The 12,975-nt window shown below is 38.9% G+C and overlaps 1 protein-coding gene across 2 annotated transcripts in view; it reads left to right on the forward strand.

The window, feature by feature from the left end:
* The window catches only part of adgrl1a (adhesion G protein-coupled receptor L1a), a 232,828-nt gene that overhangs the window by 161,847 nt on the left and 58,006 nt on the right, over positions 1-12,975 (forward strand). For both annotated transcript variants that reach the window (XM_089128282.1, XM_089128281.1), the window contains exons 11-16: positions 413-451; positions 1,583-1,763; positions 4,795-4,917; positions 5,558-5,763; positions 9,454-9,627; positions 9,858-10,067. In XM_089128282.1, coding sequence (XP_088984408.1) covers positions 413-451; positions 1,583-1,763; positions 4,795-4,917; positions 5,558-5,763; positions 9,454-9,627; positions 9,858-10,067 — 933 coding nt within the window. The remainder of the gene's footprint in view (positions 1-412; positions 452-1,582; positions 1,764-4,794; positions 4,918-5,557; positions 5,764-9,453; positions 9,628-9,857; positions 10,068-12,975) is intronic.

The raw sequence follows: 12,975 nt of genomic DNA on the forward strand, positions 1-12,975 counted from the left end.
TGTATCTATACTGTATGTGAGTATGGGAGGCGGCTACGGGACAAAGAGAGTATGTGCTTTCCATAGACAATTAAACGTAATTTCACATGGAAATACTTTGTCGTTTGTATCAAATTGTTTGCTACATCTGTTTGCTTGGTCGAGATCTATGTGGGCTTTGATTCTTTTGCTGTTGTTGGCTATAAACTATATATATATATATAACTATATATTTATGAAACAAAAGAGCTGGATAATTTCTGGAATGTTCAACACTTTTTTACAAATTACAAAACTACAAATTTATAGTCATAGATTACAATATTACATAGACTATTTTTAAATTGAAATTGTTTGTTTTGTTTGAAAATTGACTCAAAATCTGAATCAGAATTTGTGTGTGTGACTGAAGGTGTTTTGTTGTGTCTTTCAGTGGCAGAAGCGAGAGAGGACCTGCCGGGCTTATGTTCAGGTATTGTGCAGTGTTATTATCTGTTTGAGACACTTCACCTCTCGTATCTCGTCTTATCCTCCGTAACACTGCACACATATACTGACGCTCAACCTCCTATACTGAGCTTGACTGTGAGCATTTTATTACAACACTTTCTAGGAAGCCTGTATAGACCATTTTGCAAGATGTAAACAATACTGGTCCAGAAGCACTTCCTGTTTCAGTTTTTTAACACTACATAAAAGCTGGGATAAAATACAACCAACAGAACATTTAAAACTGAATCAAAAAGTTAAACAAACATCTTTAAGATGTTTTCTTTACATGTGAAATAAAGAAAACAGTTACAAACTGAAGAGTTTCTGGACCAGTGTTGTTTACATCTTGCAAAATGGTCTATATAAAATGCTTTTCAAAGATATTAATGTGCATTCATAAAGAAGTCCTTATGTATATGAGCTTTCATTACACATCTGGGCTGTTCAGCTGTGGTCCTGAAGGGCCACTGTACTAACATACTCAACAACAAAGTAACTATATATATATATATATATATATATATATATATATAAATATTTTTTTTTTAAATGATGCTTTGGTGAGCATAAGATAATTTCAAAAACATTAAAAAAAATCAATCTCCAACTTTTGAATGGCAGTGTATCTTCTAAAAGTAAATGTGTCAATGCTTGTTTTGATTTCATGGGGTCTTTTAACATGGTACCAGGAATTTTTATAATATATTGTAATGGCAGTTACTTTTAATGAAAAGATATAATGCATTACCATGTGGCATTATGACTGCATTCATAATGCATAACATATACAGGCTTCATAGAAAGTGCCATCCATATTTTTTATTGCATATGCCTACCTCAAATTAATTTTATCTGCACTGTGTGTGTGTGTGTGTGTGTGTGTGTGAGAGAGAGAGAGAGACTTCTAGCAATGATAATACTGTATGTCTTGCCCAAGGCTTTCTTTTAGCGCTCATGTCATTTATAATGGCCTATAAGATGTTGCTCCTTAGAAGAAATAAATTTCAGCCGTTACATAAGATTCCCAGAGAGTCATATTTTTGTGATCTTTCATGTCAAATGTAATCATAATGAAGTGTAACTGTATGTTTGTTTGTGTATGTGTGCGCAGGCGGTCGTGCAGACCGTGGATAATCTCCTGCGTGCCGAGGCTTTAGAGTCATGGCAGGACATGAACAATACGGAGCAGGCGCACACCGCCACCATGCTACTGGACGTCATGGAGAAAGGCGCCTTCCTGTTGGCCAATAACATGTACAATAATCACTTCTCAGACCATGCCTCCAATGTCGGTGAGTTTTTTTTTCTTTTGCGGTTTAACTAATGAAAGTATTGATGGCTCTTTCAAAAACATGACAAATTTGTTTTTCAAGATTGTGGTTTTTCCGGTAACAAGCGATTCGTTCCCGAGTGACTTCGTAGCAGTGTAGCGCGACTTAATGTTACATCTTTGTTTGCAGCTGTTCAGTCAAGCACACACTGTCCTAGAATGTTGTCTCACCCTCAGGTTGCATTGAGTCATTATAGGGAATGATTCATTAAAATAGATTATTTAATTGGTATGTTTAAAATGATAATTCAGCAGTCATTACTGTATCCCTGCATACATTTTTTTTTGTTAAATACGGCTATTAATGAACTTTTTCACTGTTTTTTAGTTTTGATTTTGCATTTAGTATGTATTTAGTATTTTATTTTGAATAAATATACACCACTGTTAAAAAGTTTGGGGTCAATATGATTTTTTTTTTTATGTTTTTGAAAGAATTCTCTAATGCTCACCAAGGCCACATTTATTAGATACTTTAAAACAGAAATACTTTAAAACAGTCATATTGTGAAATATTATTATAAGTTATATATATATATATATATATATATATATGCTATGTTATATATTTTAAGATATAATTGATCAAAGCTGAATTTTCAGCATCGTTATTCCAGTCTTCAGTGTCACATGACCCTTCACAAAACATTCTAATATGATGATATGTTGCTCAAGAAACATTTCTGATTATTATCAATGTTGAAAACAGCTGCTCAATATTGTTTGTGGAAACCGAGATCCGTTTCATTCTTTCAGGATTCTTTGGACCTGTATACACTTCATGTATTTACTCTGATCAGATATCTATCCGATTGAGACAACACCAGGTGTAAATTCACTCTGAAACGCATCCGAGTAATCTCTTAAACCACTTCAGGAGGTGGTTTGAGACGCATTCCAGACAAAACTGGATAAGTGTAAATGCGTATGGTTGTTGAAACCACATATGTGCATTTTATTCCTCACAAAATTATTTAAAAAAAATAAATGTGTGCCAAAGTGTGCCTTCAGCAAGCCAATGCGCAAACTCACAGACGCTCAAAACACAATCATCTTCATTAAAATGATCTTACCAGTGCTGATGCTCTCACTCTCTTCTATTGCGGTCTTTGGTCTTAAAATTAGCTGATGATAAAAAAAAATAAAATAAAAAAAAATGCAGCTCATATCTGTTACTTCCGTTGACTTGCATATAGTGCAGCAATTAACACATTTATGCAGCCAAGTGTAAATGGAACCATTTTAACAAATTATATAGCTATCCGATCAGTTGGACTATCTTCTTATCTCTTAGAGGACCATCAAAATTAAATGTTTAGCAGATATTAAGCAGACAGTCTATTAATACTCTAAAGAATGTAGTTGACTAAGGGTGTTTGTTAGCATGTCCACCATCCACGTGGGAGACCCGGTTTGAATCCCGCTCGGAGTGTGTTGAGAAGGACTGGTTATAGGTCTAGTTGCAAACTTACTTGTATTTACTTATTTCATACTATCGAAATATTATTACCAAAACACATTAATTTCTTGAAAAAAAAAATAGAGCATGACATGGCGTGACGTGTTACATAGTATACAATAGTACATTGTGTTTAATTTGTCGTTTAATGAGATCTAATATATGTTGTTAGTGGTGAGAATTTTCATGTGATTAAAAACATAGATCCGACAATTATTCCCATAAACTTTAATGGTCCACTGGCAGAACTTTTGCCAATCGTGTGAGAGGTTCTGGGTTCTAATCTGCACTAGTAGTAGGCTATAGTTTATTTTCCTCATCAAAACCGGTTGTTTATTACTGGTTGTATATTAACCCTTGTGCATCCTTATGGACATTTTTGTCCTTTTCAGTTTTTTTTTTTTGATCACTTTGCCTGTGTTAAAGCTAACTGCAAAAAACTTGGCACAGGTGTGTATTTTTATTGGAATTTTACTATTTCACCGTCATTTTCTTAAAAAAATATTTTTTGCATTAGGTACAAAAAATACTCCCTCTCAGCACCTTTTGGACAAAAATGTCCCCATTGAAACCCATTAAAACTGCCATTTTTAATCCCCGGTTCAGTTAACTATAAAATTATGCAATCTTTGTTAAGAGGCTTTCATTCTGATGGCAAGGCTTCAAATTTTTATTTTTTACTAATTTTTATCAGATGGTGCCATTTTTTTTTTTTTAAGTTTGGCCTATAAAACAAATATCGCTTTATTCCTGTTTTCTGCTTCGGCATACCATAGAGCCAACTGGATAAATTATGCAACAATATTTGTGTGGGTGTGTTGGTATGGATGTCAGAGTGTGGTTAGTATGTGTGTTATAAAAAAAATATGTGTGTGTGTGTAATACTGAGAGAGAAAAACTGCAAATTCAAAGCCAATCACTGTGAGCACCAGTGGGGTTTTGCTGGCACCCAATGGGGAAAATATGTTACTACGCCCAAACAAACTGTTACTGAAAGCTCATTTTTTGAGATATCAACCTCAAATTTGGAACACAACCTATTTAGATTTATGGCTTTGATTTCATTGCAGTTTTGAGTTCAACCTGATTTATAAAATATATATTTTATATAAAATATTTTTTATAAATAAGTTTCATAAACTTATACCTATATAACTTTTTTTTATGGATTTACTTATTATTATTTTTTTACTTCAGCAATAATCTGCAAAGGGTCTTCTTTAAAATGATACCAAACTTAAGTCTGTGCTCCAAAGCGTCACATTTTTATGACAGTTTTTTGTCCTCTTTTTACCTGTGTAACTTTTTTTAATTGATGCACAAGGGTTAAGCAGCGACACATTTTGTTTTTACACGAAAGAAGTCATAACCATTTCAATAACTCCGAAGCTGTTCAGTTAAGCTTAAAAAACCTGCATAGTATCCCTGATTTAGCTTTTCCAAATGAGGATCTCTATTGTAACCTTTAAAGATTTTTTTTTGCTGTTTCTTTACAGGTGAAACGCTCAAAGTGTGTGTTTTTGTGTGTCTTTAGATTTAGAGGTGCGTGTGTTGAACACCGAGACGGATTCTCAGGATTTGTCGTTCCCTCAGAACGGTCCCAGTGACAGCAGCATCCAGCTCTCGGCTTCCACCTTCAAACAGTACAGCCGGAACGGTCAGTCGCAGCTGCATCTCTCTCTCCTTCTTCCCCGTGCAGTTTCACTGAAGCTCAGCCAAATTTCCATTTTGGTTTACGCCGTTATTAGTTGATAATAATAAACCTAATCAGATTAACGGAAGCGCTGAGACTATTTCTTCCCTGATGGTTTCTTAACGGCACTCTTAATCGAACAGCCCGAGAGGCGACTAGATTACTATCATTTTCAGGCTGACGGAGCAATCTCAGCTCTCTCCATCTCGGTCCCCTCCATCTCTTCACCATCTTATCCTGCCATCATCTCTCCTACTTTTCGCTTTTTCCGCCACTCCTGCGTTTTGCCCCTTTTTGAAGGTACGCCTTCGTTCGCTGCTTCTCTGCGGAGGCAGGTCGGGCGGGGGAAGCGAGATTAGTATGATTGAAACAAACGCACATGAAATATTCATACGGAAGAAACGGAGTGAGTGAGCGCTGAAGAGATGAATGTTACGTTGCCCTCCATATTAAAATTCCTTTATCCCCTGATCACTCACTCACCCCCTCCCAGTCAAAATCATTTTAACCTTCACTCATCTCGCTCCAGCGCTCCCTTTTTCCTCTTAGTTGTTATTCATATCCTCCTGCCACTCTCTTTCTTGTGCTGTGTTTCTTCATGCAGGCCAGGTAAAAGTGGTTTTCGTGCTGTATAAGAACCTGGGCCCGTTCCTGTCCACTGAAAACGCCACCGTGAAGATGGAAATGGAGTCGGGGCTTGGTGGGCGGGGCCTGGCGGTGAATTCCCACGTCATCGCCGCGTCGATCAACAAGGAGTCCAGTCGAGTGTTTCTGACCGAGCCTGTGGTGTTCACACTTAGACATTTACAGGTACGTTAAACTCTCATAGACACACACACAAGCAATAAGCTAGCAAGCCATCTTGCATTGGCTTCTCTCACACACTCTTACATTAAACATCAGCAGAACGAGTTTCTGTGTAAATCATTGTTAAAAATTTGCATTCCACACAACTATTATTTGATTATCACCTGCCCTCAAACCATAACATAGTTCATCATGTACACTACCATTCAGAATTTGGCATCAGTTTTTATACAGTATTTCTTATCAAATATTTACAGCCTAGGTGAGCACAAGAGGATTACTTAAAAAAAAAAACAACAACAAAAAAAAAACATATGTGAACTACTTATCTCAAATTGTAAAGAAACTGTTAGTTTAAGTAAATAACAACACAACAAAATAGCTCCTTCATTTAAAGGGGTCATATAATGACATTTTCATACAAGTTTATTTGATTCTCGAGGGTCTAAATGAAAAGTTTGTCAAGTCAAGTCAAGTCACATTTATTTATATAGCGCTTTTCACAATACAGATTGTATCAAAGCAGCTTCACAGTGATAACATGAAAGTAGTACAACACAGATCAATAATATTGCTAAACACTAAATAACCCCAACTGAGCAAGCCCAAAGCAAGCCAAAAGCAAGGCGACAGTGGCAAGGAACCAAAACTCCATCAGATTGGATGGAGAAAAAACCTTGGGAGAACCCAGGCTCAGTCAGGGGCCAGTTCTACTCTGGCTTACATTTTGTTTATATATAAATAATAAATATAAATATTGTTTATGCATAAAACGGCGCCATAACATATCGCATGCGTTGAGTCGTCTCCTCACAGGCGTTGGTCCTCTCATTGCAGGCGTTGGGGCATCCGAATCCCCGTGAGAGGCTGGAGACAAAACTGGACCTGACGAACACCATTTTTCTCGGGACAAGTGTCCCGAGATAACAGCAGAAAGGCAGATGGGAAATAATTAGCATAGCTGATGTTCATAATGATTTCCATTATACGGGAGTCGGTGTTAGAAAACCACTATCTCACAAACTCTCCGTAACCCAACCATACGCGCCGACCCGTTTGACTAAGGCTGTCGAGCCCCACTGTCGCAGAAATGCGTTTCAGTGGCAAACGGTTCCGGTATGGCATAACAGAGGACTAAAAAGTAAGCATTATGTGAATGCTTGACTAAAGAGATGCGTCTTTAATCTAGTTTTAAACTGTGTCAGCGAGTCAGAGCCTCGGACCGTATCGGGAAGGCTATTCCAGAGTTTTGGAGCTAAATGCGAGAACGCCCTCCCTCCTTTAGTGGACTTTGATATCCTAGGAATGGGCAGAAGCCTTGAATTTAGTGATCTTAAGGAACGCAGTGGATTGTAGGGCGAAAGAAGGTCCGTTAAGTACATAGGTGCTAAACCATTTAGGGCTTTATAGGTTAGTAGCAGTATTTTGTAATTGATACGGAACTTAATAGGTTTGTCATATACTTTAATTAAAAATTGTAAGAAAACACTCATTTTACCTGGTCAAAAACAGCTGAGGACCCGCTGAGGACACATCTTTGCAACCGTATCAATACCGTATCGATTTGGAGTCATATTGTTCAGAGTTGGACCCGGAACAATATGACAGCCGCAAAGATGTTCGACAATTAAGGCTCGAACAGGACTTTTCTGAATGGTTGGGTAACGTAATGTCAATTTGTATGTACGTTGTTCATTATAAACGTGGGATTATGAATTATATTGAGAAGGTCATACATAGAAAACCAGCTTTATACTGAGCCTCGTTTATATACTGAGCCTCCATTTGTGACTGGGAAAAAAACCATATGATATATATGATGGTTGTGTACAGGCACTGTCAACACACATTTCAGTACAATCAACTTGAAAAAGTGAATGTACCATTGTATGACCGCTTTAACACGTGTGATTTGCATTAAAATGTAGAGGCATTTGGTATAACACTTGTAAGCTGTAACCACCATCATGTAGCTTCAATTCATTCAACACTGTGTCTGGTACATGTGTCTATAATGAACATTTGCTGTGAAAGAACAACACACATTTGTAAGAAAATGAACGCAGCTGTAAATTGTTTGTGCCTCTTAAGCATGAATTCTTCGGAACATGTTGAACAGATGAATACATAATTCCTTTGGTCAATTCTGTAACATGTTTCACTACTCGAGAGATGTATTATTTATAATAAACTGCTATTTCAGACAATACAGTGAAAATACGTTTTTAAGAGCTAGAAATATGGTTCCAGACCATGATGGCTTTGCACACGACTCTTATCCCAGCCAACATTGCATGGCTCCCGATGTAGCCACGATATGGGCTTGAGGTATGTCCTCTAAATGGGTTTGTTCATGGTTTCATGTCGGCCCTATCTGAATTGTGCCCAGTAAGGGACCTAAATTGCTTTGTACATGTTGGCCCTGTCTGAATTAACCCACAGTATTGGCCCCAAAGGGATTTGTCCATCCTCTAAATGGGTTTATTCATGGTTTCATGTTGGCCCTATCTGAATTAACCCCCAGTATGGGCCCCAAAGGGATTTGTCCATGGGTTTCATGTCAGCATTACCTAATTAGCTGCGGGAAGGGCCCTATATGGGTTTCATCTCAGCCCTATCTGAATTAATCCCCAGTATGAGCCCTAAATGGGTTAGTCCATGGGTGTCATAATGACTCTTTTGGATTAGCCTCAGTGAGGGCCTCAAATGGGTGGTTTTTCAATGGGTTTCATGACAAAGTAGCCCAGTATGGGCCCTAAGTAGGATTGTCCCTGCGTTCCATGTTGGTCCTATCTGAATTAGCCCCAGTAAGGGCCTTAAATGGATTTGTTCATGGTTTCCATGTCAGCCCGATCTGAATTAACCCCATTAAGGGCCCTAAATCGGTTTGTCCATAGGTTCCATGTTGAATTAGCCCAGTATAGGCCCTAAAAAGGACTGCCCATGCATTCCATGTCGCAGTGTTGTAGTCGAGACCACCTCACTCGAGTCTGAGTCGACACCGAGACCAGAGAGAGTCGAGTCCGAGTCAAGACCGAGTCCATAGAGAGTCAAGTCCGAGTCGAGTCCAAGACCAGAGACGGTCGAGTCCGAGTCGAGACCGAGACCAGTGAGGGTTGATTACCTAATTTAATTTTATTTACTTAGAGAATTTTTTTTTTTTACTGAATTTACTTAGAGTTTAAAAAATATTATCAGTTTAGGGTAAAAAGGCCACATAGTAGGTGTTGTTAAAAGTAATTTTATTACAATTTGTCATGCGCAGTTGCGCACTAGAAAATCACCAATCACTGGGCGTGTCAATCAATTTAAAGAAATATTTTATTAACATACATTAATAATCATGAAAAATATTTTTAATTGAACTCGAGGGGACTCGGGAATAAGTCCGAGTCCTAAAAAACAAAATGTTCGAGTACGAGTCAATTCCGAGTCCAAATGGACACGAGTCCATGACAAGACCAAGACCATTAAAATATGGTCTCGAGACCGAGTCCGAGACGAGTCCGAGTCTCGAGTACTACAACACTGCCATGTCGGCCATACGTTAGTTTATTCAGAAAGGTCTTACATGGACAAAACCATGAAGGACCTATTCCTTAAGCCAATATCATGCCAAAAAAAACATTATTTGTGAAAGCCACTGACATTGAGTATTCTCCCTTTTTTTCTCATGTCCCCACATCTTTGCAGCTGGAGAATCATTTAACCCCAAACTGTTCGTTCTGGAACTACTCTGAGCGTTCGATGACGGGCCAGTGGTCATCTCAGGGCTGCAGGCTGATGGACAGCAACAGCACACACACAACCTGCTCTTGTAGTCATCTAACCAACTTCGCTGTGCTGATGGTACACCACGAACCTGACGTAAGCGCACACACATTCCCTCACATTTATCACTGGCTGATAAACAAATCTGAATAAAGCTCTCATGCACATAAACAACTTTTTCGCTTCCATGCAGTCTGTAAGACACATACACCCACAAGCAAATCACACAAATACACACACTACAGTTTCAGCTTGACATTTACTGGATTTTCATAAGTCACTCTCCCTCAGGCAGCCTATCTGTTTATACCATTTCCCTCTCTCAGTATCCAGGGAGGATGCACGAGTTGATCCTCTTTGTGATCACTTGGGTGGGTATCGTCATTTCGCTGGTGTGTCTCGCCATCTGCATTTCCACCTTCTGCTTCCTGCGAGGCCTGCAGACTGACCGCAACACCATCCACAAGAACCTCTGCATCAACCTCTTCATCGCTGAGCTCCTCTTCCTCATCGGCATCGACAAGACGCAGTATCACGTAAGCAGTCTAATGATCTGTATAAAGGGAAGAGCGCACTGAGAATGAATTTCACATGTTGATTGTGACATTTATGTGCACCCACTGATAGTGCGTGCTGTCAGCATTGTTTTAGCATTTGATTAACTAAAGCCCTTAAATGCGAACTGCATTAAGTGCAGGTAATTTGCATTCATTTGCATCTTGCAGATGAGTGCTTGCTCTGAGTGCTCGGTTGTTAAGGATGTACCAGACTATAACAATCTGATGTACTTTACTGGGACTGGGACTGGTTTTCCATTCCTCATGTTCTTGCTCACTCCCGTATATACCAATACACTACTGTTGAAAACTTTTCTCACAGTGTCTGAAACCCTGATTCCTTCTATAAACACAACATCTCTCTAAACCCCTCCTTCTCCTTCTCTAGAGCAATCAATCAGTTGTGATTGGTCTACTCTGCTCTAATTGGTCAGATGACCTATTTTGTTGTGATTGGTCTACTCTGCTCTGATTGGTTAGATGGCTCAGTCAGTTGTGATTGGTCTACTCTGCTCTGATTGGTTGGATGGCTCAGTCAGTTGTGATTGGTCTACTCTGCTCTAATTGGTCAGATGACCTAGTTTGTTGTGATTGGTCTACTCTGCTCTGATTGGTCAGGTGGCTCAGTCAATTGTGATTGGTCTACTCTGCTCTGATTGGTTAGACGGCTCAGTCAGTTGTGATTGGTCTACTCTGCTCTGATTGGTTAGATGGCTCAGTCAGTTGTGATAGGTCTACTCTGCTCTGATTGGTTAGATGGCTCAGTCAGTTGTGATTGGTCTACTCTGCTCTGATTGGTTAGATGGCTCAGTCAGTTGTGATTGGTCTACTCTGCTCTGATTGGTTAGACGGCTCAGTCAGTTGTGATTGGTCTACTCTGCTCTGATTGGTTAGATGGCTCAGTCAGTTGTGATAGGTCTACTCTGCTCTGATTGGTTAGATGGCTCAGTCAGTTGTGATTGGTCTACTCTGCTCTGATTGGTTAGACGGCTCAGTCAGTTGTGATTGGTCTACTCTGCTCTGATTGGTTAGATGGCTCAATCAGTTGTGATAGGTCTACTCTGCTCTGATTGGTTAGATGGCTCAGTCAGTTGTGATTGGTCTACTCTGCTCTGATTGGTTAGATGGCTCAGTCAGTTGTGATTGGTCTACTCTGCTCTGATTGGTTAGATGGCTCAGTCAGTTGTGATTGGTCTACTCTGCTCTGATTGGTTAGATGGCTCAGTCAGTTGTGATTGGTCTACTCTGCTCTAATTAGTCAGATGACCTAGTTTGTTGTGATTGGTTTACTCTGCTCTGATTGGTCAGGTGGCTCAGTCTGTTGTGATTGGTCTACTCTGCTCGGATAGGTCAGATAGCCCAGCCTGGTTACAGTGGGTGTCAGAAACGAAACACCCATTACCATAAATTAATTTCAGCTCCGGAGGCTTCCTCAGCACTTGATACACAGTGAAATGAACCGTAACAATGGCGTAGATTCATTTGGAAGGGCATGCAATGTGGATTTGCTTTCGCAAAGCAGAAAACAGCGTCTTCCAACCAAACTCTTCCAGGCCTCGGCTACAACTACAGTGTTTGACGGGTCAAAATAGACATCGTTTGCAGGCAGCCAATGAAGACCGTAGGTTTGAGCAGGAAGTAAGACTAGAGTTACTGCCGATTTGTTTCAGGCAGTTCAGAAGCATTTATTTGTTTTGGAGACAATAATTAATTTGATCACACACTACGATCTTTTAAACTTTGCAGATGTTTTACATTCACTTACAGCTATATTAAACACTACATGAAAGGTAATATCCGAAGAAAAGCATAATAGGGCCACTTTAAAATAAATTAAGATTGAAAATGTTGTTTTTACTGTATTTTTGATCAATTAAATGTAGCCTTGATGAGCTGCATTCTAGAGACTTCTTTCAAAGACACAAAGAAATGACTGACCCAAACTTTTGAACCTTTGTGTAAATTTAACAATACCTTTTATAAACACAAACATTAGCCTGTTGTGTGCATGATGGAGCAGTCTTGGAGCTAGATAATACCCTTTCACTTTGACTTTAAAAAAAATGTCTCCAGGCAATATTATGCACCTCCACTGCTGACATGCTCCAGATTTTGGGAAGAAAGCTGTATTATATGTTGATTATGCATTTTCTGTGCCTTTATCCAGCTGCCCCTGAATTTGATTCTTTTGGGGTTAATTACGTTGGTTTTAAGGTTATGGTTTTCTGGTGTATTCTGTTCTCCTGCTCTATCGAAGTGTCATGTCTTCTTTTTTTTTGGTTGGCCAATTAAAACAGTACCCATTGTGATTCTTTGAGCATGGAACAGAGTTTAGCATTGACCACTGGAAGTATATCTGATGATAGTGTATGTTGATGAGGCTTATGTTTTAGTCAGTCAAACAAAAATCAAAACCCTAGTGAAAAAAACAAAACACTTCAGCAGAGCAGAACAGCCGATTAAAACGTTAACCACTGTGAACAAAATAATTAATTTTGCTGAGTTCAGATCGAAAAGTATACGTGCTTGCAAGTATTAGCTCTTCAGTATCAGCCCTTCTGTGTTTTCAGATTCAAGAGCAGCTGATTAATTGCATAATCAATATAGCTCTCTTCAGAAATGAACATTAGCATGGACACATTTTAGCCTGCAAAATAATTAGGATATTGTGACATTAGTTTCATAATCACACAAATTGTGATGCCCTTGACATCAGTGTATTGACTCCAAAAGTTTCATGTTGAAAGCAGTGGTGGTTTAATACGTCTTACAGAGTTCAGGTTGCATCAGTATGATGATGAAAATCAAAATCATTGACAAGATACCAAGGTTGCTTCAAAGAGCTGTTCAGAAGATGAACTGGATACTGTTTGCAGGCTTTAAGGCA

Source organism: Pimephales promelas, chromosome 3 (assembly GCF_988280905.1).
Source record: "Pimephales promelas chromosome 3, fPimPro1.hap1.1, whole genome shotgun sequence".
Taxonomy (NCBI): domain Eukaryota; kingdom Metazoa; phylum Chordata; class Actinopteri; order Cypriniformes; family Leuciscidae; genus Pimephales; species Pimephales promelas.